The following is a 25,273-nucleotide window of genomic DNA, read 5'->3' on the forward strand; positions in this document are numbered from 1 at the left end:
CCCTTGTCCGCCCGGCCGGCCGAGGTGCTGCTTTTGTCCGCGGCGGCCGCTAGGCAAGGCCGAGGATTGGCGGCCTAGTGCTGGGGATGGGGGGGGGAGAAGGCGAGCGGGGGCTTCCGCTCCATCCGTGTGGGAACCAGCCCCGGGATTTAATGTTTAAAACCAGGCAGGAGAGGGAGAACTGGGTGGACACGAAATCAAGAGCAAGTGGCCGGGGAACAGGCAGTGTCACCCCACTCCCCCTCCGCACGCCCCGGGCCGCACTGCAGTGCCCCTCGGGCAGGGCCCGGCGGGCCGGAGCAAGAGGGAGCGTGGCCTGCGGCACATGGGGGTGCTTGGCGTGGGGTGGCCTTCGGTACACGGGCCGTTATGTGTGGGGTACAAGGCTGGAGGGAGCAGAAAAAGGGGTGATAGGGGCTGGGGTGGTCTCTTGAGGCTTTGGCTACCACCTCTGTGGGAAAATTTATGGTCACTGCTTTTATTTTCAGCTGGGGGTGAGGGGGTTGCCTCTGCCTCACTCTGCGTTCATTGAAGGTGTTGATGTGACAGTGACAGCCACCCCGGTGGTGCTGTGGGACTAGTGAGGTGCTGGGTTGTGGGAGAGTGGCCATGGAGGTACTTTGGGGTGTGTGGAGGGACAGGGTTGTCAGACCTGGTGAGCACAGCATGGTGGTGGGGACTCTGAGAGCTGTTGGCTGTGAGAAGCATTCAAACCCAAGGAGCAGGGCATGGCAGAGAGCAGCCACAGGAGTGAGCGGGAGCCCCTGTTTGTAGTGGACTGTGTGGTTTGTCCTCTGCTTGACATGAGTCCAGTTACCTGTTCTGCTGCACCACTGAGGTGGCCAAACTGCAGTTGGTGAAATACTTCATGTTGCAGACTAGCACATCCTGGAACCTTTTGCCTGGAGGGGAGCGCACACAGCCTGGAGCTGAGCTTCTGTCTCAGTTGTACAACCTGCCACTTGCATCTTAGTGTACTTATTTCTGGCTGAAATGTTACAGTCAAAGCCTTGAAGTCGGTCAAGTGTGAACTCGTTGCTATCCCAGAAATATAGTATGAAAAACTTTGCCCAAATTCATCTCTGGCAGGGTTGGGAATAACATCCAGGTCTTTGATAAGGTAAATGCAGGTCTTTCTGTTCATGTCAAAGAGTCTCATAGGGCATATCTACCCAGTTAATGGTTGAGTCACCCTCTTTATTAGTCGTTGTTCCTTCTGAAGGCAAGAAAACTATTTTGTCTGTAGCATTTTATTTCTGTCTGGCAAATAGTTTGTAACTCATTGACAAACCGTGAATAAAGTCCTCTCTAGATGCTGGACCAGAGAGGATGAAACATCTCTGGACTGAAAGGATAAGAACTTTGTAGTGGGGATATAAATACTCTAGATTTGAATTCTGGTGATATTTGAGCAGTCAAGTCTGGACAGACAAATTTGGTGGTAGGAGAGAAAAAGGACTCTAAGATACACTGCTTCATGGAATGTTTTCTGCTGTTTTTCTAAAAATATTTAAAGGACCGAGAAAACAAAAGCTAAACAGGCTCTGCGATTATAATTAATTATGCATTGTCTGTGTTATGATGTGCAGCAGAACTGAAATGTTGCACGTATGGGTAGTTTGCTCTGTGTTGGGTTTGCTGGTGTAACAAGTGTGCTGTTTGGTCCGGTTGAATGAGACATGGTGAAGAGTCTGGAACGGCAAGAGGAGACAGAAGTGACTGAGTTTGCCGGGTAGGTGGCAGGGAGGCGGTGTGAGGAGCAAAAGTAGGAGTCCCAGTGGTAGCCTCCAGCAGTGGTGGGACATGCAGAACAGGGGAGAGGTCTGCCATGCACGGAGGAGGGTGCTGGTATGGAGTCAGATCAAAAGGGAAAGGTGGTTGTTCCCGAGAGATGAGAAAGAAGTTGTTAGGACAGCAACATATGCATTTTGAGGGTGTTGGCATAAGAAGATGAGACTTATGTTCAAAGTCATGACATAAACCTAAAGGCGTGATGCGGAGGAAGCTGGTCACGTACTTGCAAGGGAAGACAAATGTGGGGCCATGTCAGGGAGCAACAGTCTGGAGGGGAGATCAGGCCTATGGTTTATGTCTGAAGAAGGCTATGGAGGATCTTGCGTTGGAGAACCTCACTGTAGAAGATGAGGGTAGGACTGCAGAGAGTAAACAGCATGCAGGTCACAGAGGGGTTTTTTTTATGTGGGTCTTATAGCAAGGATCAAAACTGAACTGGGTGCTGTGGGACTTGCAGAGATGCAGTGGGTTGGTAGCCATCCACATGAAGCAAGGATGGAGATATGCATGGTGGATGTCATGGCAGTGGTGGTTAGGAGAAAAAAAACAGAAGGGGAGCTGCAAGATGCAAGAAGTGTTGGGTAACTCTAGGAAGGAGACAATCTGGAGCCTTTCCCTGTAGTTGTTTGGCTCCACTCCAGTTTTTGGTCAATAATGTTTGAATGCCCTTCTCTGCGGGCAAGTAACAGTAACCAGTTCTCATTGTAACAACAGGCCCACATCCTGCTGTGGAGGATGTTTTAGCAGTGGGGTCAGGGTCACCATGAGAACTGGTACTGATCTATTCTTCACTCCTTGCACTAGTGTTTTAAAAGCTGAGCTCAGGAGTAGAGGTTGAAGTAGGGTGTGTGTATCAAAGCTTTTCATGATGATGATCTGTTTTGAGGATGTACACAATTGTGAAGGTGTGCCACATCATTTTTGGACTGCAACCATTGACTTTGTGATGACCAGCCAGTGTTCAGCTGCTCTCCCCATAGTTGCCAGTAATCTCCCTTTTCATCAGTTCTGTGGGCTGCCACTTCACTTTCCTGACTTTTGTTCTCTCCAGTGTAGTTCACGTCAGGGAGCAGCAAGAGCAGGGCTGCTCCTCCAGGGAGGACAAGCTAGGAGCCAAAGGTGATGACAGCCACCAGCAGTGCCCTCATTAACTAGGGTACAGTCCCACCATATCTGAACAGCACAGAACAAAATGCTCATGGCAGGGGTCCATCAACAATCCCAAAGAAAATGAGGTGGTGAATTGAGTCCAGAGTCCACCCAGCAAGTCCAGCAGTAGGAGATGATGCCAGAGACAGGACTGGAGACAAGCTGCCTAGAGTGTAGGTCCAAGATTTGTCCAGGAAATAGGACTGAGGAGAGGTCCACCTACAGTATAGCTCAGACAAGACAGTATGCCTGTACCTGAGCTGAAATGGGGCTCCTGGACCATAGGCAGAGGGTGTATGGGTGACTGTCCAAGGTAAAGCTGTTTGGGGCATTTCAAGCCTGTTAGTGCACTTGGAGACCAGCCAGCTAGAAATTCTCCCTTCCTCCTGTGCTTTCCCCCATGAGACTTTGTGAGGGTCCACTTGACTCTTTTGCCCCCTCCACTCCCCCAGTTTATCTTTGCTGTGGGGGCTTTTTCCTCACCCTTGTATCTGATGACTTTCACAGTTTTGGGGGTTGCTCTGTCCTCTTTCATGGCTTTCATTCTGTCTATGTGGAAATGATTCCTACTACTCCTCTTCACCCTGTCTGTTCTCTCTTACTTCTGTCTTTGCAGAATTTCATACAAGGAGAAATATCAGATGAATTGTCTCTGTCTCTTTTTCTACCTCTCAAGCCTGTCTGCGGGTAGCATTAGTGATCATATTAACCTCACAGTCTCCTTGTTAAATTTCCTTCTTTCTTCTTGATTGCTCATTACCCAGGCTATTTATAAATCATTTCAGGCCTTCTGTTGGTGTTGTACTGAAGTCTACCGGCTCTTCTCCATTGCTTCTGTTAAAAGTCTTTATTTATTCTTCATTGCTTCTGTGAAAAGCCTTTGTAGAGATGCTGATCATCACTCACCTTGTCTGTTGGCTTTCCCTTTCTTGTTGCATTGCCCATCCCATTCCAAATGCAGCTGCTTAAAATCTGCCTGCTGCTTGGACCAGATTGCTCTCATATATAATGTCTGATGACTTAGAAACTGCACAGTGTCACTTTCAAGCTATTGCTTCCTTCTGTTACCACTTCTTTCTGGTCTTTCTCTCACTCTTGCCTTTCCCCCTTCCCCCAACTCTTCTTAGTAAAGGGCAGATATCACTTCTTCTACATTTCACATGGCACAGAGCACAATCAATAAAGGCTTGATGAGTTGTCAGGATTGATTTTCACATATCTTAAAGGTCCCTTCACCCTGTTCCAGACTGAATGTGCCATACATACTGTAAGATACCTTAGAATGATAGGGGTGGTGTTCATGTAAAAGGGAACTGGGCGATAGTGCTCTCCAAGCTGTTGTAGAGAAATGACTTTTGGTTTTCTCATGATCTCTTGAGAGGCAGTCCCATGCTAGGAAGACACCGTGTCTTCAGCTCCATCTCATCTCAGTGTTTCTGTGCTTGCTGCCTTTGTCCCCAGGTTACCATTCCTCAGATGCTGAGTGTTTGTGATTGCAGCTGGTTGATGGCAAGGCTGGGAAATTTGCTGTTGCCAGCAACTCTGTTTTGCCACAAACTGCTATCCCTTCTCCCCTTCTTTATTCTTTTTGTGTGTGGCAGACCTGTGTACCTTGGGGAGAGATTAGGGAGAAGCCATTCCAAAATTTGCTTCCAAACTGCAAGGGATGAAGCTCATGTATCTAATGGTGTGATTCAAGCACATTTTAGTTGAGAAAAGGGACATTACTCCAAAATGGCTCCATCACACTACTTACTTGTCTGTGCACGCAGAGACCCAGACTGATTTGGTCAAACTCAGACAAGTGGGTTCGTGCTTATTTCTGTTCCTAAGTAGGGATAACTCTCTCTTGAGCCTTCCCCAGGCACCACGCACCCCAATGTAAAACACTGAAGGATGGGGCTGTGTTCCCTCTCCAAAGGAGTGTTCCCAAGTCTGTGCTACTCTTGCCTGCTGATTTTCACCACAGAATTCCCATTACATAGATTCATCGCTGTCCTTTTATGTGGACCATGGCAAGCAATTCCATCTCCCTCCTTCACATCTCTCTTTGTGATAGGCCTCTATACACCTTTACATAAATTACTTGTTTCATATGCTGTGCAGTAAACCAGTTTCAATCTGGCCCAGATAAATAGAGGTTAGAATTGTTTATCATGGGAGGGTACCAGCACAAATTCCTAAAATGACTGCCAGTGCAGGAGAAATGTTGATTTTGGGTTTTTTTTCTTTTCCTAGAAGGCAGTCATGATAACAGTTGGTTCCCATTGCTTTATTTACTGGCAGCCTAAGTAGCAAGCTCAAATAGAAGTAATTCCTCTTTGCCCGTGTATCCTGGTGGTGACATGTGAGAAAAAGCAGATACTTGATAGTAAGCTGCTTGCTGTTCTGTATTTGCAGTGTGGGTAAATCATGGACTTCAGTGTTCTGGGCATCTGGTCTGGAACATTTTGTTAGTAGTAAATTCAGGCACACACAAAATACTGTGCTGCTTAATTGCCAACAAGACCTAAAATGACTCATTTTGTGTTGTTTCTTTCTCTTCTTCCTCTGCAGCAAGTATAATGGAGAGACAGAAGCGAAAACAAGAAATAGAGAAAGGACTTCAGTTCATCCAGTAAGTGGACAACCTCATTGTTTTCTATGTCTTTGGAGGTGGTTGCCTTTGTATTGAGGACTGCAGGAACTGAATTCTTCCCGTTCACTGCTTCGGGTTCTGCTGCATGGGAAAGAGATACTGGTCCTGAGGATTTTTGCTGTAATTCTTCAGGGTGCTTCTTGTCCTGACAGCTCTCTAAACCTGAAATTCAATCATTTTAATTTCCTTGGGTTTTGCCCTCCACTGCAGTTCCAGGATGATCTTTATTGTCAGTGTAATGCTAATGGTACTTGGACCTTCTACTTCATCTTCAGCATGAAGATCTCAGTGCTCTCTCAACAGGGTTATCCCACCGTTCTCAGGAAGGGAGATAGTGTTTCTATTTTGTAGGTGGGGAAAGCAAGGTAAATGACTTGCCAGGTACCCTGTATGGTGCCTATAGGAGAAATAGATGACCTGGGCTCTTCTACAGTTGCCAACCTGGTAGGTGCCTCAGGTCACTCTTCTGTGAATATCGTGTGGCCTTATAGAGCTTGAAGTGGTTGGTTATGTAGTAGTTACAAGTCTAAGTACTTCCTTATAAAGCACAATGGTGTTTTTTCCTTTCAGTGTTCAAGTTAGCAAAGGCCTCTGACTCAGGTTCAGGTTCCATGTTGAGTAAGGAAGTAGCAAGATTGTAATCAGATTGGTTTGGGGTTTTTTTAAAAACTGCTTTGAGCCCTGCAATTATTATGGTTAAAATCTGTGCATCTATGCAGGGAAAAAAAGCCAAATCTTCCATGTTACATGTTTATATCCTGTGGTATGGCAATGATTTTTGCCCCAGTCTGAGCCTAAGTGGAGCTGATAACCCAGTTTCAGAGAACTAATTGTGAAGTTTATTTTGGTAACATTTAAGAAAACATACAAGATTCCTGGAGAGAAAATAATTTAGAAATACAAGGTGTTCATGCTTCTGGAGTGTATCTTGAACTCTGAACCAGGGGCAGTGTAATTTCTTGGCTTGTTTTGATGTGGAAGACGGGTACCCCAATTTTATAAGCAGAATGAATGTTTCTTATAGAGCCATGGCATTTTCTGTAGTTAATTTTAAGCAGCAGATGATAATTAGATTAGATAAAATCTAAAAAAAAAGTACTCTCTGAGCAATAAGATCATGTATACACTGTTGTATTACAAAGGTGAGGAGGGCTATGAAAGGTGCTAGGGATTTCTCTAGAACCTATTGTTTTCTCCTTGAAGAGATAAAGTAAATACATGTGGGCTAAGCGTGGATGATTTGGATGGTCCAATTTGAAGAATGGAACTATTCTTCTAAGTCTCAGTGTTGTTTTGGGGTAGGTGTTCCCCACACAAGTGCTACCAGTTTTGTGGCACAGCCTGGCAGCCAAGAGAGCTGGAGTTAAATGGCCTCTGGAACCTTCATTGTTTTGTCCCTTCCTTTTGTAGTGTAGGCCTAAAGGCATGTGGCTAAGTTAACGAAGAGGAGGGTGATTGTATTTATCACTGTATGTCTTTGGTCTCACAGAGGATTTAAGAAGGTCTTGGAGTGCTAGTCTCGTAACTCTTATTAGAGCCAGATGCACTTAAAATATGCTTGTATTCTCCATGACAATCTCTCATGGGACTTTCTCAAAGATGTTTTTTTTTAGGTGGCTGTCTGGAGGCGTGTTTCAGAGGATCATGTATGTGCAGAAAATAGCTGAGAATAAGATTCCTCTAGTCTCAAATCCCCTTGGGACCTGACCATCTCTTGACACCACTGTCGCCATCACTGACTGTAATGCTGCCTATGAAGTGATAAAATGTTCAATATATCACTGAGATCATCAACACAGGACCAGGAAGATGATTTCTTCATCAGACAAAAGCCCTTGTTTGCACAGATGCCTGTTTCATGAGCATTTTCTCATCTTTTTTTTCAGGTCCACATTACCCCTAAGCCAAGAAGATTATGAGGTAATGAATAATTTGTTTTCTGAAGTTGGGAACCCTCTGGTTAGCAAGATTTGTTCTGTTGCACAGCCATTAGTTTACATACTGAAGGTGGAGAGCGTGGGATGGTCTGTCACTATCTGTGATTTAAAGTTTTAAGGCTCTGACAATGACAACTTTCAGGGAAAGGGGTAGACACTTGAATGTTTAAGAAGAAAGGAGATTTGACTGGGTTATTCTCTTCTACCAGAAGACTTATGGATGTTTTATAGGAGGGTGTGGAGGCAGGAGAATCTTAGTGTGCAGGAAGTTTGCTAAAACATATAGAAAGGAATGGGAAATTGGAAAACCTGTTTCTGAATATTCACTTCAGTCTATTTGCTCTCTTCCTGCTGCCCAGGCCTTTTTGCAGAAGCTGGTGAGAAACCTGTTTGCAGAGGGCAATGATTTGTTTCGAGAGAAGGATTTCAAGCTTTCACTGGTGCAGTATGTAGAGGGGCTGAACGTGGCGGATTACGCAGCCTCCGATGAGGTGACCATCCCAAAGGAACTCCTGTGCAAGCTGCATGTCAACCGAGCTGCCTGCTACTTCACCATGGTGAGTGCCTTTCCAGGTCATCTCCATGTGCTGGGGAGGACATCATGGTTGCAGTGCCATGCAGTTGGAAGAGATCTCAAGAGGGATTTCAGTTGCTTTTGTCCACTCCCTGTTCCAACACTGAAGGAGATGATGACACACAGAAAACTCTGATATCTCCCCACTATTGCACTGTGTCTTGTGAGACCAGAGGAAGGATGTGAAGGAGAGGGGGGCAGGACTAAGTTACTGACAATGCAGTTCTGGTCCATGTTGGTGATAAGTTAGTACAGTACAGTGCCTTCCAGTACTGATGGAATATTTCTCTGGAATACTGCTTGACTATTGCTCTGGAGGCTCCTGCCTTCTCAAGTGAGGCACTGGAAGACAGTGAGAAGGCTTTGGGTCTTGGCGGAACTTTCAGCACATGAATGGAAAAGGATTCTGAAATATTCAGGCTCTAAAAGTCTGCATGCTTCTGTTTTCCTAAGGAATCTAACAGCTTTCCTTTATGGCACAACCCCAGAGCAGGTCCATCCTGTTTGTGATGAGACAGATTCCCATGAAAAAAATTAGAAAGTGGTCACATAATTAAAGACTGTCAAATGTACCATGCCTAAGGTGGAAGGGGAGACAGGGTTACTCAAGCAGCCTTAATTCTGGCATTCACTGACTCTGAAGTGGTTTGAGTTTTTCAAGACTTAACAAGATGTTCTCTTACGGTAGGTTTTGTGTGTTGTACACTGGTCTGTGTATGAAGTAATATATGTATTTCCAACTGCCTTTTATGTTCCTGTTTTCTGCTGAGAGATAAAACATCTGCATTCACACAGAAGGAGGGGTTAGTCTGCTGTGCCTCAGCTGACTTGAGGTGGTCTCTTCCATGCAGGGGTTGTATGAGAAGGCACTGGAAGACAGTGAGAAGGCTTTGAGTCTTGACAAGGAGAACATCCGAGCACTCTTCCGGAAAGCCCGCTCCTTAAATGAACTTGGAAGACACAAAGAAGCATATGAGTGCAATAGCCGATGCTTGCTGTCCCTCCCACATGTAAGTGTTTGACATAGAACTCATCTTGATCTCTGTGGTTCACTACCTTCCTCCTCTGTAACATGCTTAGTGTGAGGCCAGAGAATAGTGGAAGAGGAAGCTTGGCTGTTCTTGGGAGCATGATTATGCCCAGAAATTCTGTCTCTCTGACTCGAAGATATTTGACCTCCCATGTCAGTCCAAGTCACCTTCTACAGATAGTGCCAGCCAGAGACACCGGTTAGTGAGAGCAGGTTTGGTGGCCTATTTGTGAAGAGGAAAACCCCACCCTAACAAAATGTGAACTAAGGCTATGACATTGTTTTAATTAACTGTTTTCATATGTCTAATGGGAGTGACTAGGAGCATGGGACAAATGGGAGCTGGAGCACTGGAAGGAAAACATGTATGCTTTTCCTGGTTTAGATAAAAATGTCTTACTTACTGATAGCTAGGGCAAGCTGATAAAGCTTTTTATTTCTTGAGGGACATGCAAAGGTGTCCTTGGCATCATATGTCATAGTTACTTTTATGTTCACAGGTATATAAAGTTTTGTATTCAGAGGGGACTATCTGCATATACTAGTCCATAGATAGTCCATATCTGCATATACTAGTCCTGACAGTGCTTTTGCTGAGTGTTCTTCAGACCAAATATTGAACAGGAAACCAGACTGTGATTAGATAGATCGTAGTGAGCACTGTAGTGAGCACTGGCTATATTTGGTTCTGATCCATCACAGTAATGCTATTACAAGAAAAATGTATCTGCTTTAGCAAGAGAATTTAACTTTCCTTTATTATTAGCGTTACAGAAGCAATCTTTGAAAGCCTTGTTAGCAGTTAGTAATTCGTTTTATACGTCTTGTAAATTCTAGTTTCTTTGTCTTGGCAGAATGGGGTGACCAACACACATTAAAAGTATGTTAGGGGTGTTCCAAAGAACTGTTTTTTAAACAAACCCTTTTATAAAGAAAACCCATCTATTATCTGTGTTCATGTAAAGCCATATCTGGCTATATTTCACAGTGCAGTTGATCTACTTAATTGAATTTATTTTTTAACCATATACTTATCATAAAATCATAGAATGGTTTGGATTTGAAAGGACCTTAAAGATCTAGTTCCAACCCCCGTGCCATGGGCAAGGTCACCTTCAACTAGACCAGATTGCTCAAAACCCCGTCCAACCTGGCTTATATTTACATATCTCCCATTATTATCATTACAATCATCGTGGTCTACAAACACTTTGTCAGACACTTCTCCATGGCAGGTAGGTTTGGCCTTACAAACTCCATATCGAGTGATATGCATTCCCTATTCTAAATAATTCAGTCTTGTAAATTAACATAGCCCGTTACTTGATTAACAGAATCACAGAGTCATCTAGGTTAGAAAAGACCTTGAAGATCATCAGTCCAACCGTTAACCTAACACTGACTGTTCTCAACTACACCATATCCCTGAGTGCTATGTCAACGTGACTCTTAAACCCCTCCAGGGATGGGGACTCCACCACCTCCCTGGGCAGCCCATTCTAATGCCCAACAACCCATTCTGTAAAGAAATACTTCCTAATATCCAGTCTAAACCTTCCCTGGCACAACTTGTGGCCATTCTCTCTTGTCCTATCACCCATTCCTTGGTTAAAAAGACTCATCATAAGCCTTCTCTGTATCAAAGGCAAGTCATGCTGTCCATCACCTCACTCTTGTTACCATTACACCTCTGGAGCACATGGGTACTTCCAGCTTGCATTGCTGTAACAGCTGAGAACTGTGTTGTGATCAAAGAAGAGCATGTATTAAAACTTATGATGATGGAGGATCTGCCACTCAGTTGACTCTGTCTAGTAGAGTTAACTTGTTTCTGGGTGCAGATACTCAGTGCTACTAGTTTGCAAAGCTTCCTGGCATGGTGAAGTTGATACTCCTCTGTGGTATGCTTTTTTTTGGTATGGTGTGGGGGTTTTTTTAAGGTGTTGGAGGAGAGCATATTGCATGTCCTTGTTGAGCATCTCCTCATTTAGGTGGGAGGTAGTAAATGCCTGAGGGTGGCATTTGGCTGAAGGAAGGGAAAGCTAAAGGAAGATGTCGGGGATGGCAAAGAGCAAGTAACCCTCCACCCCCAAACCTCAGGCCTGCTGACAAAAAGGACAATAATTAACTATGTGTTGTTGGGAAGGGAAGTGGAGGCAGTCTAAAGAGAAATGCTTTCTTGATCTTGTCCAGGAAAGACATCTCAGAGTTACATTGGCATGTGGAGCTGCATAGAGTAAATCTAGTAGGTATGAGATCAATTAAAAGAAATTACATCAGAGGTCTTTATGGTGATTTTTCCACAGGAAGGAAGAAAATGGCAGACTTTGGAAGAGATCTGAGAGAGTGTTTGGAAAGGCAGAATCACCAGAGGCAAACAGAACAATGAAGACTTGATTAGTGTAGAAAGATCTGAGAGGTGGAAGAGAGTGAGGAAGGAGCAGTGAACATGAGATTTGACCAAGAAGAGGTCTCTGAAGGATATGGGGACAGTTTCAGGAGGAGATACATCCTGAAGGGGTGTCAGATGGGGAAAGAAGAGGAAATAGATGAGATGGATTTTTATCTTCACTGAGTTCAGAGAAGATGGTAACAAGACCAATGTTGAGGGTGTGGGGGAGCAAGTACCATCAGAAAGTGGCACTCCAAATTAAAGGGAAAAGTTACTAATACTGTGGGCTGGAAGAACCAGAGTCTAGTGAGGGGTTGAAAGGGAAAGGATTAACCTGCAGGGAGAACGACATTGGAAAGACCAGCATGGCAAATAGAGAGAAGAGAGCAAGCTTCAGGGTTGGAGATGAGGAAGGAGATGTTGGGACACTAAAGAGGGATATCACAATAGGTTGGGCAGATATTTTTTTCTTCTTTGAAGAAACTGTTAAAGTACACCAATATTTTTGCAAACATGGAGAGGAAAGCAGAAGGAAAGAGTTGCTGATGATAAATAAACAGAGAAAGTTGTGGCAGGTTGTTAGACCAGGCAGTACTGGAAAGTGTGGAGCAGGGGAATGGAGCATGGCCCAGAACTTTGACTAAAGCCTGTGGTGGTGTATGAGTGAGTACAAGCAGTGCGCAGGGAACACGGTAAATGGCACGCAGCTGGGAAGGCAGAAGGATCTGCTTGACTACGCTGAGGCCGTTTACCCGTAGCCAAAGATGGTGAAAATGCCTTGTAGCTAGTAAGTTGGAAACTCAGACTTAGTTTCAGTTTTAAAAACAAACAAACAAACAAAACAGGCTAGTGAATACTGTCTTCATATCAGAACTGTTTATTAACTCTGTGGCTGGCAGAGACAGAAGGCGTGCAGGCTCCTTCCCAGACATGGGGACCTTGTGGAAGCTGTATCAGCCCCCAGCAGCCAGCCTTGGCAGCCCTTCCAGCTGTCTTGCCAGCAGTACTCATGAACTCTGCTTTCTTGGAAGCAGACATTTGATTCTGATTTTATGCAGCATTGAAAGAGTGTTGGGGAGAGCTCCTGGTACAACCTCAATATTTCAGCAGGGCTGGATGACAAGAGCCCTCAGGTCTACATGGACTCTCCTAGGGCTACTCTGGCAGTTGTCCACCTGCTGCTGTCTACAAGTGTGGTGTGGCCTGGTGTGGATAACTGCATTCCTGCTTATTTCATTGTGCATGCCACAGAGGCAAAACTGAAAGTGTCTTGCCAATGGTTTTGTCCCCAGGATGAAAGCGTCACGCAGCTGGGACAGGAGCTTGCCCAGAAGCTGGGACTGAGAGTTCGAAAAGCATACAAAAGACCTCAGGTATGACTTCTTTTTTCTTAGAGACTATCCTTTGGCTCTTACTTTTGCAGAAGTGGTAGGTGCTGCTCTGCATGTATACACTACTCTGCAATCCCTCCAGCAGGCTGCTAGCTCCCCTTCTTGTCCTGACTCTTTGACTCACTTTGCCTCAATCCATTTCTAACCTCATTGCTTCTCTGTGTCTACTGCCAGGAAGTTTCCTGAGTCTCCAGCTAAGCCAGGCAGAGCTGGGCTGGTGCTGCAGGAGAGGCCTCTGGTGCACTGGGAACTTGTGTTTTTTGGAGGAGAGGGACATGTGTCCTGATCCCAATGGAGGTTTTGCATCACGGTCCTTTCCCTGTTGGGGTGGGATCCTCAGCTTCATTGGAGGCATGGCTGGTTTTGTAGTACAATGAGTCATGAAGGGTTCCTGCCCCATATCTAGGCATACACCTTCTTTGTGATGGAGGAAAGGCCTGCACTTCGTGAAAACAAGAGGTGCACATCTGGTCAGATGCTAGGAAAGAAGGCAGCAAAAAGTGAGTCATGGGCCCAAATAATTGACGCCAGCAGCTGGATCTGTAACCTGGCCTTACAAGGAACTGCCGCTGTAACTAGAGTGCTTCTGAAGTTTAAATATATACCCTGGGATGGAGCTAGAGGGCATTACGCCACTGCTAGCACTCTTGGATAATGCTGCCTTGGTCATGTAAAATCCCAGGATGCATTTTCAGGGGTAGGGAACATTAGCTAGTAGTTGAGGTTTATGTTTGCATTTGCATCCTCAACCCCGTGCGCAGTGGTGTATTAAGCAGCCAGCATGTTCCATCTCCAGAGGGGCACCTTTGCAGTATGTGTTGAAGTAATTGGTAGGAATCCAGTCTGCAGAGAACTTTTGGGGTAAATTTGGCTGTAGCATTTTACTCCTCTCCCTGACCAACCTCATATGTGATTGGCCTAACCCAAAGGAAACATTGACATTGTAGCAGCTCTCAAAACTCCAAAATGCTTCTGCCGCAAAAGAAAGGGAAGTTTTATGCAGAAATACTTTTTGTAGCGGCTCACTTTGCCCTTGCCATGTTTTTGCTGCTGTCACATTACTCAGCTGTGATGGACTTAAACCACCTGTATGTTAGCAGAATTAAAAAAAACTCCAAAATGCTTTTTTTTATTTGAAATTTAGCGATCAGTATTTTGGTAACACCTTGCTATCTCTTGTGTTGACTTCCAGCTTTCATTCCAGTGCTGTAATGCCTTCCCGAAATAGTAATTTCTTAATGAAAAGACAAAACCTTCCGTTCCTCAGGGAATTTTTTTTGCTTCCTGATTGTGTGTTGGATTTTGGGTGTTTTCCATTGAGGTGTCCAGAACAAACACACAGCCCCTTCAGCATTCAGAAAACTGTACCCTTGTGTCATAGTGGTATTTAGGGGCAGTATCTGGAAGGAAACCATACTGTAACCCTAATTTACCTAGTTTATGATCATTCATGGACTCTCTGTTCTAAGACCTCTCTCTTCCTTGTAGCAGGAATTGGAAACATTTTCTCTACTCAGTAATGGCACTTCAATCAATTTGTCAAACCAGGTAGAGTTTGCATCCTGTGGTTGTTACTGTTCATGGATTGTGCTGCTAGAATGCTTCACAGTTTTGTTTACATGCAAATTTATAAATGTCTTTTAGGATTTAAATGTATTAATTAGTGTTTTCTGCTTTTAAGAAATATTGCTAAGGAAATAAATTTCTTTGAAAATATTTCTACTGACAACGTTTTTGATGTCAGTAATTCTATCACTGAAGATAGTTATTTTTGTAGGTATTGTGAATGTTTACTTTCCCTTGCATTTTAAATAAGTTATAGGTTTCAGGGTTTTTTTGTAGCTAGGGCAATGCTAAGTAAAAGAAAGTGCAACTGCTGAAGAAACATTAAATCACACAATGTACTGAGCAAGGTTCATACACAGTTTATGTATTCTTTGTATTGTCCTGTCACCTGGGAGATACAGCTCAGGCAGGGCACTGTACAAACACTAAGCTAAAATATAAGAAATTGCTGATTTCCTTGTTCCACCACTGCACAAAAAAATATCCAAACAAACCAAAAAACAACAAATGCTTGCTGTTTTTACAGGCTATTTGGTATTTCATACTATACCTTAAAGCAAACAAACTATAAAACCATCAAAATTGTCATTTTGTACAAGATGGGATACTAAAGAGTAAGTTTACCTCCCACCATTCAGTCACTTGCCTTCACCTCTTTCTAGGAAAGCCAGACAGCTTTCTTTAATAATTGTGCTTAGTTTTTAATTTTAAAATCTTACCTTTTGCAAGAAATGAAGATAGTGAAAAAACTAGAAGTTGCAAAAGCTACTTCAGTAGATGTAGTATCTCAAGAGTAATGCTTTACTTGTGCCTTTCTAAGCTTACACTGAAGGCACATGTACTTACCTCTGTTTATGTTCCTGTAAAATATAGGCTTATTTTATTCCTTGCCTGGAGCTCCAAGTCAGCAGTTGTCTTGGCAGAAACCTTTGCCTGTTTTGAGTTTTCTGTAACAGTTTGTGGTTGTTCGATTGCAAAATATGTGAACTAAGAAAAGGAACGTTGTGTAAGATCAGGCTAATCAGATCTCACACTGCATGGTGCTGACCGATCAATGTGTCCTGGGACGTGGGACATGGCGTTCTCATCCGTGTGTGAAAAAACCCTTTTCTATGTACAGATTTGCTCACATGATTGGATATTGTGCAGGACTGGTATTCCTTTGCAGAAACAGGGTTTGTCCACTGTTGGAGGTAGATATTAATAGGCTCTTTGGATTCATGGCCTTTTAAAGTTTGATGGGTTTACTGCTCTTATACTGAAAGAGACCATAAAAGAAAAGAAGAGGCCAGATGCATTTAGTAAAGACTCTCATCTGTGAAGTGTGAATATTTCTTAAATTAAGATTAATTTCTGGTGATGTTTTTCTCTCCCCTTTCCTACACCCTCTTTGCAGACCACTTCTAATGGATTGGGTTCGATAGATGACATCGAAACAGGTAAAGACATCTCTCTTCATTGATTTTTGTAGCTTCGGTAAGGTATCCGACCAGGCTGGTAGGCCTGAGAGGTTCATCATCTTCATTTGTGTCTCTTTTGTGTGCTTCTGGCTTTGGTAACTAGGAGGGGGAAAAAGTGGTGGGATGCAGGAGTTTTTTTCCTGCAGAAAAGTTTTTTGTCAAGGCCTAGTGAGAGACATGTCTGGGAATTAAAAGGATCTGCTAACATACACTGCTCTCTCCAGTTGTGCTTTCTTAAAACTGGGCTGGGCAAAGCTTCTAAAACTCTGCTCCCAGCCAAAAGAGTCCAGATAAAGTGAAATTAAGGTTGTAGGTGGCTGTTTGTGCTTTGAGTGCATATGGTCCTCCAAGATGTTGAGGTGGAGGAAATCAAAACAAAGGGAGTTGGAGGGGACCCAGGGAGACCCATGTTCAGGGTTAGGCACCCAGGAGGAGCAGAAGGGCTACAGCATTGCTTTTCTCATGCTGGTAAACAAGTGACCTTAACTCTGCCCCTGTAGAAAGGCTTGCTGCATGCTTTGTCCTTTGTTGTGTGCTGGAGCATTGAACTCCTGCCTCTGAGCATATGAGTCTTTGTTCCTTTGAAAGGTAGCTGTATGTGTGAAGGTAAGTGTGAAATCTTAGTACTGCAAGTAGCAATTTCTCTTTTTATAGAACAAATCTAAGTTCATTATTAGGATGCTTTGGAAAACATGTTAGTTCTTTGTTGAATGCCAGTTCAGTAACTGAATGCTGCATGCAATCATGAGACCCAGTTCCGTGAATTAAGGAGAGTTTTTCACATTGTCTTGCTATGCTAAAATGAACTGGACTCCTACTGCAGAGTAAAGAGTGGCTGCATTCAGTAGGCTTTTTATCTAATCAGGACTTGGTGTAAGAGCAGCATACTACCTTTGCTGCACTTCAGGCAGAGAGAACCTTTGCTGCTAGGAAATCCTTTCAAAAACACTGAAATTACGTGTTTTCCCATTGCCCAGAGAGTGGTGTGCCACAAGGAGGGGGCTGTGTATGCTGGCTATCTCAAGAGTTTCACATTCAGAGCTTTTTTAGCAAGGTTTTTGTTGTTTTTGTTTTGTTTTGTTTTTAAGATGAAAACTCCTGAAGCCCCTTTCCCCACGCTTTGCTTAAAGTCATCTGATTAACTCAGCCCTGCCCTTCACAGGTCATGGCTCAGATCAGTCTCAGTATGGCCTTTGGCCAGCTAATGCACTAGAGAACCACTGCTGTTTTGGGAAGCAGAGCTAGAAACAGGGCTTTTAAAAGCAATGTACTTGCCCCTCTGGGACAAGCAGGTGTATGGCCAGAGAAGCTCCCAGGTGGGGGTCATGGGTATGAGAGACTTAGTTCAGGGGAGCAGATGGACAAGACCCTCATTGAGCTTATAATAATAATACATGGGGCTTAGTGTCATGGCAGTGGCAGACATCAGAGAGAGGCAGGTGTGTGCCTGTGATCCACTCGTCAAAGAATGCTGTTTTATTTTTTTAAGGTGGAGCAAATATTAGGTGACTGCAGGAGGTGCGTGAGCTTTCTGGAAGGAGTACGTGAGGTGTGGGTATGGGGGCTGGTGAGTGAGGTCAGCAGATGGGGTGTCCTGAGGAAAGCAGGAATGAGAAGGGAGAGATAGAGGAAAAGACTGGACAGAGGGGAATGAGAGGAAGTGGCTGAAGGAATGACAGGGTTTGGGTGGTCAGGGAGAGGGCAGCAGACATTTCCCTCTGCCCCTTGAAAGTAGCGGAACCTCTTGGTCCCTCCTCGCCCTTCACATGCACTGATCTGTGGGGGGGTCCTGCATCATTCTCTGGCTTATGGTCATGTGTTCAGCTTTTCAGGGTTTTGGGCCTCCTAGGGTGTGAGAGGGCTTCTTTCCTCTGCTTCCCAGTCTGAGTAGGAACCGGAGGGCCTCATTCATTCCTCAGAGTTCTGAACTTCTGGATCCTTTGGGGACCTCTCATTGTGAACCCTTTTGCTCCCCCCTGCACGTGTCCCCAAGCCCTTCCAGCGTGTCCTGAACTTCTTGTTGGCCCCTGGAGGGTTCTTGACAATACTCCAGATTTAAACATCTGAAAAATGGGAAGGCACAAGCTGTCCCTTTGTACTGAGGGAAATCTGGCCAAGCTACCAGTGATGAGGCCAGCACCGAGGGAAGTTGGATGGCTGGCTCCCAAGTGCGGCTGGGGAGGGAGCCCGCGTCAAAGGGAGATGAGTTGATAGAAGTTATTGCAAAGTGGGCATAGGGTTGGAGCCAAGCCTGATCTGAGGGGCAGCTGCAAAGCTGAGGACATTTACAGCCTTCCTTTGAGCTGCTTGCCTGTGGGGAATGCAGCACTGCAGCACTGAAAACCTGTGTTGGATCCCGTAAGGTACAACATGCACTTTCATTTGATCACACGCATGAGGTTGTGGAGAGGGATCTGTGTCTGTCTCTTGCTGCTTCCCCCTGCTTTCCCTGCCTTTTGTCACGGCTCAGCCTCTGGTGCCTTGCACAGTGGCCTTGGCTGTGGTCCATCCACATGGACCACTCACAACAAACGTCAGAAAAAATGTCACAGGAGGTGGTGGTGTGCTGCTGATGGGGTTAGAGATAAGGGGTCCTCCATGTGTGTGTGGTCTCTGCTGTTGTTTTGTTCTGGACTGGGGTGTTTGCAGGAATTGCTGATTTGCTGAGCTCTTTAAGAAAGGTACCAACACAGTCCTCGGTCAGTGAACATGTGGTGTAGAGGATGGCAACATGGCTCACTCACCCAATCCCAGTTAGAAAGGAATGACTGAGTTCTCATGGGGGCTGAGTGAGCAGAGCTTGTGCAGACAGCATGTGGCATTTCTTGCTGAATCAAGATTTGTGTCTCAGAAGCTTGTCTAGTTTCTTTTCCATTCTTATCAATCTTTCTAATAAAAGCTATTGTCTCTCCTTCCAAAACTTGTAGCTACAGTGCAGCCACTGCTATGTGGATGGAGAAGGTAGCATCCTTGTCTTACTTCTTTTCTTTTATTTCAGGATATCTGCACAGGGGCAGAATTAAGGTAGTTTGGGTGCTTGGTTTGAGAACTGCAAATGTAACGCTGCATTTTCTGAATTGCTACCATTTGAATTTTTTTTTTAACCTTTAATTTTTTTGGACAATAAAATGCTCTTCTGTGAAGAATATGTGCTTGCAACCTTAACTTCACTTAACAGAGGTTTATATTGCATGATGGGAATGTCTTACTGTTTCAGTAATGTACTGGAGAGGTGAGGAAGCCTTAGGGAAAATCACTGTCTCTCTCCTGCCCCAGCCCTGGCTCACACAAGTTCCCAAGAGGATGTTTGCTGCTGAGGTGTTCAGGGGGAGTGTGGGCAGCAACCTTCCAGCTGTGGACATCAGGAAGCAGTCAAGATCAGGGAATTTACTTGGGTAAAGACAGCTGAGTGAGTCCGATGGAATTTTTTTGGGGACACATTGTTAGCACAACCTCATCTGAGTATCCAATCTCTGGCTCTCTTCCCAGGAGGACCTTGCGTTTTTTTATCTTCTGCCATTTAGGATGCCTGAGTTTTTAGAGAGGGTATACGAGTAAGGAAGCTTTCAGCTGGGATATCAAAGGTTCAAGGAGTAGAGAAGGCAGTGATGTCTGCCAAATGCATTTTGATGAGGAGCATCACTAGGTGGTGGGTTATACAGAAATTGGACTATGTGCCCCTGGCCTTTAGTCCTGGCCACAGTGAATTCAGTAACTGCTCAGCCACAGGTTCTGTGTTGTTCCTGGTTACTGTACTGTGCTTGCTAAATCCAGACAGTGAGTCTGGGCACTGGCCCTTAGAGCATATTTCAGCTGTTGGTGAGCCATTGGAGACTAGGAACAAAAATGAAAGGGCAATAACTCTTCAGACCAGAACCCGTCCTCTCAGAAAATTGGCATAGTTTTTTTTTGCAATTTGATGGAGTTGTACAATACTGTTTTTGCCAGGCTGTGCTTTGCTTGCCTCTGCAAGAGGCTCTTCTGGGTGACTGGCTCTGTTTTTCCCTCATCACAGACTGCTCTATGGACCTGCAGTGCCTCCAAGCTCCTGTGACCACCTCCATCCCCGTGAGCGAGGGGCTGGCCCCTTTGCCCTCTGACTCAGATGCAAAGGGCTTGCCTACTTCGCTCCCTGCTGCCAGCTTGCTCCCATCTCCAGACTGCGTGTCCTTGCCAGTGCCTGAGAGCGTGGAGGACTTCACAGATGGGGACATCATTGGGGAAGAACTGGACTCCCTCTTGGACTCCCTTGCCGAAGGGTCACCATACCCTCTAGTAAGAGCGGGTGCTGCATGGGTCCATTGCTTGTTCCAAACAGGTCGTTGGAGCATGTGGATATGCATGTTGCCTCTCTCTCTCTTTCTGTCACTCTTCCCTCCTAGCTCTTTCTCTGACAAAACTCATTCATTCCTTCCTTTATTTCTGCAACTGGCTTGTTAGTATCTAAAGAGCTTGCCTCCAAGACTGCTTTGCTGTGTGCATCTTCATGGAGCTGCCCCTCAAAAGGTACCCAAGATAGCCTTCCCCTGCCATCACCTTTCCCCTGGCCTCTGCTGTCCTTGGAGTTGAAGCAGTCTTGAGAGTAGAAATGAGTATACTGTAGCAGGAATAATGGATGTATTTTATACAATAGGCATGCTCTAATCTCCTTGTATTTTCTGCAGGCTGCATTCAGCCTGAGCTCTCTGAACAGTCCTGGGAGCTGTAGAGACAATCTGTATTCATACTTACATTGAATTTTTGTTAACAGTGTTGCTGATGTTAATGCGAGACAACTTGGGTCTGGAAGCAATATAGTCATAGTCATGCAGGACTCCTCTTGAGCCAAAAAGCTCTGAGGAGAGGTGCCACAAGTAGTGGTTGTTACCCTGACCTCAGCTCTGTGTATTCAGCTGCACTGTTTCTTAACCTGAGCTGGTTTAAGTACCCGGCACAGGGCTCTGCCTTGCAGACTGATGAGCTCAGGTAGCCCAACACCTTCTCAGGGATTTCAGTCCAGACTGTGTGTGGTATAGATAGAATGGAAGGTCTGTGGGAAGTCTGCAGGCAGATGGAGCTGCCAGGTATCCTTTTACTTCAGATAATACAGCACGCACCTGAGTGGGAGCCTGTTGCTCTCTGTTCACTCATTCTGTGTTCCTCATTCCTAATGTGCTGTTTATCCTCCCCCTTCCCGATTCCCCAAAGTCTCTGGTCCAGGGCACCATTCCTACCAACCTGCCAACAGAGATGCCCCAGCTGATCCCTGTGTTTCCGGGGGGAACTCCGCTGCTGCCCCCAGTCATGACAACCAATATCCCTGTCTCCACCCCACTGCCACCTGCCTCCTTCGGCCTGGTGATGGATCCCACCAAGCAGCTCTCCTCCTCCTCTGTCCTGGATGCCTTCGAGGCCCCGCCAGGAGGAAGTGGCGGCTCCACTTTAGATTCACTGGATTCCCTGGATCTGCTCCCCTACACAGACTCACAGCTTGATGCCCTGGACTCCTTTGGAACAAGCAGAGGATCAATGGATGCCTTGGATTCCTTTGCCATTGGTAGGTGTGGGGCTGATGGGGTTTTGTGCTGCTTTACCTGTGAATGAATGCCAAAATTATTTCCTTCAGTGCTGTGGACATCTGTCATATAGCTCTGTCTGCTGGTGCTGCAGAATGGGAGTACTAATGTAGAATGTCTTTGACAGAACAGCTGAATATGTCTAGCTCAAGAGTAATGAGAAAGGCTATAGGTGTGTGTAATCCCAGATAACCAGTATGTGCATGGTGTAAAATCTCAGAGGAGGAAGGAACACAAAGGTATATAATGATGAGCAATGAGATTTAAACCTGGCTTGGTGTCCAGAACACCTCCCTTGCAGAATTTCCTAGGCTATAACATGATTTCTCCACCCTCCCCAATGACACTGACATTTTGGACCAAATGAGCAAAATCCTGGTGACTTTATCCTGATTTTAGATGATATAGGGTTGTGCTGGGCAGAATGATAGAGGCCAAGGTCAATCTCTCCCATCTCTGGATTCAGAGCAGTGAGTGGGGCACAGCATTTTCATGTCACAAGGAACAAAGCTGTGGAGGATGGTTGGCAAAAAGTAGGTCCCCTTCTGTCACAGGAGGAAGGCCAGGCGTCTTCTTGGCTAACTTGTCCCCAGTAAGGGAGCAAAAGTATTTTGAGAAAAGCAGCAATAGTCCATCAGCACTTCCAACACTCAGATTCACCTCAGCATTGAGCTGCCTTGGATTTGTCACCTTGGGAGTGCCAGCGCTCACCAACAGAGAGTTGGGTTCAGTAGGGTTTGGGGAACAAGAAAGCCTTTCCTGGAGTTTTTACAAGACTTAGACAGGTGGTTTAGGGAAAAAAGTACTAAAATGTTATTAAATAAAAAAGCAAATGGATTTAATAAGCATTTGTTTGTCTTTTTTGAGCAGAACTGCCTCTGAAAGTGGAATGATTGTTTTTGTTTTGTGGGGCTTTTTTCTCCTTCTTTTGCCTAGAAGAAACTAGCCCTCAGGAACTGCGACACCCACCTGGCAGCCAAAAACCATCCCCCGTGGTGAGTGAGCCGCTTCCCCGTGCTGATGTCCCAAGGTGCTCTGGAGCCAAGGTAGTAGTGACTTGGGTGACGTAGGTAATTTGGACCCCTCTTCTTAACCTGCCCCAGTGAGTGTTGCCTCCCATGCTATGGCAAGGCATGTAAAGATTTCCCCAGAGTCAATAGGAAGACATTTGTTCCATCTTTATTTTTGTCTGCAACTGTGCATATTGCCAAGGTAAACATGGTGTGACCTAGGTTGTAGGCTCAATGGGGAATCATGGAGGCCAGTGACCTACTATATCTGGCAGCCACATAACACAGAAGGATGGGGTGGAGTAAGCCAGCTTTGTCTTAAAACTAGTGAGGTTCATTGCTCCCCTCTTTCCCTGTCAGGAGGCTTTTCCAGATACACTGTCCTGCCTCTGTCTCATGTTTCCAGTCTTGGAGGAAAAGGGGAGGATTATCTATGGTTAGCAAGCTTGGAACAAGACATATTCTTAAATTTCTGGAGTCCTTCTAACACTGTTATTTCATTCGGAGCCAAGTCCTTGTCCTCTGATTAATCTACTCCCTGAAGACTCACTGATAAATGGTTTGGTTTTTTCCTAGATTGGGATAGGGTTGATTTGAGAGTCTTCGAATGCAGAGTTGGTCATGATGGAAGGAGTGGGAAGGAGTGATGGGGGCATTTTGTTCTGTGGCTCATGAAAGAAAACTGAGGTCCTTTACCAAGAGAGAAAGGGGCCTGTCTTTGGAGTGAACATACCTCGTTGTTTGTTATCCTTGAAAAGTTTGTGTGCAACTCTTTTGGAAATGTAGTTTCAGATGTGAACATTTTGATGAGAGAGGAAATGAGGAAGGTTTTTGAGAGGCTGGACTGGAGCAAGGGATTAGAGAGGTTTCTTAGTTATGTGGTTGCAGAGCTGAGAAGTACATGTGTTTTCATTTAGGTCAGCCTTGGTGGAGTGAGTCACCCAGCTGTGCCCAAAGTCACCGAGCACCTGCTGTCCCAGCCAGAACCAGTAATGCCGAACACAGCCCTACTGGTGAAGAACCCCCTGGCATCTACTCATGTCTTCAAACAAGCGTGTCATATCTGCTACCCCAAAACAGGTGATGCATTTGCTCTGCCACCCAGTGTGCTGTCGTGGGCTAGGGTTTGCCTTTTTCTGGGCTGATGGGATTATTCACTCCTGCAGGGCCCAAGGCTGGTGATTACACTTATCGGGAAGGCTTGGAGCATAAGTGCAAGCGGGACATCCTGCTGGGCAGGCTGAAGAACTCAGAAGACAAGACCTGGAAGAGGATTCGTCCTCGCCCCACGAAAACCAACTTTGTAGGATCCTATTACCTGTGCAAAGGTGATCTGGAGAGGATAGGGCTGTTGGTGGCTGGGAAGGGGCTTTACAGAGGCTGAGAAGGGACTTGCAATTGGTATCACCTGCTGTCTTTGGGGACTTCATATCTCATCAGTAGCCCATGGACTGAGAGGCTCATTGAAAGTCAATGAGCTCCCATGCTGGGGAGAGCAGGCAGCTTTTGAAGTGGTGGAGCAGAAGAGTTACAAAGTCTTAATGAAGTGCTGCGCACAGCCAAGCACTCAGCTGCTGTGCTGACATGGGCTTTGCTGAGAACCTGCCAACTGTACATGTGCCTACATTAGTCCCACTCCACCCGGCAGCCCCATGGCTTCTTAGTGCTGAGACACTAGGAGAACTTAATCTGGCTTGGCTTTAAAATAGATTGATTCAGTTGTGGTCTGTCCCTGGCCAGACACTGAATTAATTCAGGCCTCCATTTTGAGATGGGTTCTACAACAGACAGCATTACTTGTCACCAATCAGTAGTTTGCAATAACTTTCCTGAATGTCTTGGTATGGACAAACTTGGGGGGAGATATCTTTTCTTTTTTCTTTAACTCTGTGTTTTCTTGCTTTCAGCTCCTTGTGAGGTGTGGGCAGTGGGAGGAGACAAGAGGGAGTTTAGTTTCTGACTGGGCTGCCCTCCCTGTGTGGTGGTGTGTGCTGTTTGTTGCTTTGTAGATATGCTTAACAAGCAGGACTGTAAGTACGGGGATAACTGCACCTTCGCGTACCACCAGGAAGAGATCGACGTGTGGACGGAGGAGAGGAAGGGGACCCTCAACCGTGACCTCCTATTTGACCCTCTAGGTGGGATCAAACAGAGCAGCCTCACCATTGCCAAGCTCCTCAAGGAACATCAGGGCATCTTCACCTTTCTCTGTGAGGTACAGAACTGGTGGGAGGGAGCATGCACCCTTCATCGTCTCCTCAGTATGTATCTGGACCATTGATATGTTGATAGTTGCCATCACAGAAACATGATGGGATGACTCGCACAACTGGAGTGCTATGATGGATGGCTATAAACCCTTCAGAAGGGATAAGCAAGGACAGAGAGGCAATGGGGTAGCCCTGTATGTTAGGGAGCGTTTTGACTGTCTCGAGCTTAATGATGGTGACTATAGGGTTGAGCGTTTATGGGTAGAAATCAGGAGGAAGGCCAACAGGACAATATCATGGTGGGAGTCTGTTATAGACCACCCAACCAGGATGAAGAGGCAGACAAAATACCCTGTAAGCAGCTGGGAGAAGTCTTACAATCCCTAGCCCTTGTTCTTGCGGGGGACTTCAACTTACCAGATGTCTGCTGGAAATACAATACAGCAGAGAGAAAACAGTCTAGGAGGTTCCTTGGAGTGTGTGGAAGATAACTTCCTGACACAGCTGGTGAGTGAGCCAACTAGGGAAGGCGCCTGCTTGTGGGTAGTGTGATGGTTGGAGGCCCTC

General features: G+C 45.5%; 1 protein-coding gene across 8 annotated transcripts in view; it reads left to right on the forward strand.

The window, feature by feature from the left end:
* Nucleotides 1-5,498: 5,498 nt before the first annotated feature.
* The window catches only part of ZC3H7B (zinc finger CCCH-type containing 7B), a 43,644-nt gene continuing 23,869 nt past the window's right edge, over nucleotides 5,499-25,273 (forward strand). For 2 of the 8 annotated variants that reach the window (XR_003400046.1, XM_026865219.1), the window contains exons 1-13: nucleotides 5,499-5,560; nucleotides 7,468-7,501; nucleotides 7,878-8,075; nucleotides 8,944-9,102; nucleotides 12,807-12,887; nucleotides 14,394-14,453; nucleotides 15,868-15,910; nucleotides 19,947-20,206; nucleotides 21,119-21,467; nucleotides 22,423-22,535; nucleotides 23,414-23,576; nucleotides 23,663-23,824; nucleotides 24,506-24,711. Coding sequence is in view for 7 of the 8 variants with exons in the window: in XM_026865219.1 (XP_026721020.1) it covers nucleotides 5,508-5,560; nucleotides 7,468-7,501; nucleotides 7,878-8,075; nucleotides 8,944-9,102; nucleotides 12,807-12,887; nucleotides 14,394-14,453; nucleotides 15,868-15,910; nucleotides 19,947-20,206; nucleotides 21,119-21,467; nucleotides 22,423-22,535; nucleotides 23,414-23,576; nucleotides 23,663-23,824; nucleotides 24,506-24,711 (1,881 nt within the window). In the remaining variant the exon portion in view is untranslated. The remainder of the gene's footprint in view (nucleotides 5,561-7,467; nucleotides 7,502-7,877; nucleotides 8,076-8,943; nucleotides 9,103-12,806; nucleotides 12,888-14,393; nucleotides 14,454-15,867; nucleotides 15,911-19,946; nucleotides 20,207-21,118; nucleotides 21,468-22,422; nucleotides 22,536-23,413; nucleotides 23,577-23,662; nucleotides 23,825-24,505; nucleotides 24,712-25,273) is intronic. The other 6 variants (XM_026865232.1, XM_026865258.1, XM_026865248.1 and 3 more) reach the window with 6 other exon arrangements.

The sequence above is a fragment of the Athene cunicularia genome, assembly GCF_003259725.1.
Source record: "Athene cunicularia isolate RWA chromosome 1 unlocalized genomic scaffold, athCun1 chr1_part2, whole genome shotgun sequence".
In the NCBI taxonomy this organism is placed as follows: domain Eukaryota; kingdom Metazoa; phylum Chordata; class Aves; order Strigiformes; family Strigidae; genus Athene; species Athene cunicularia.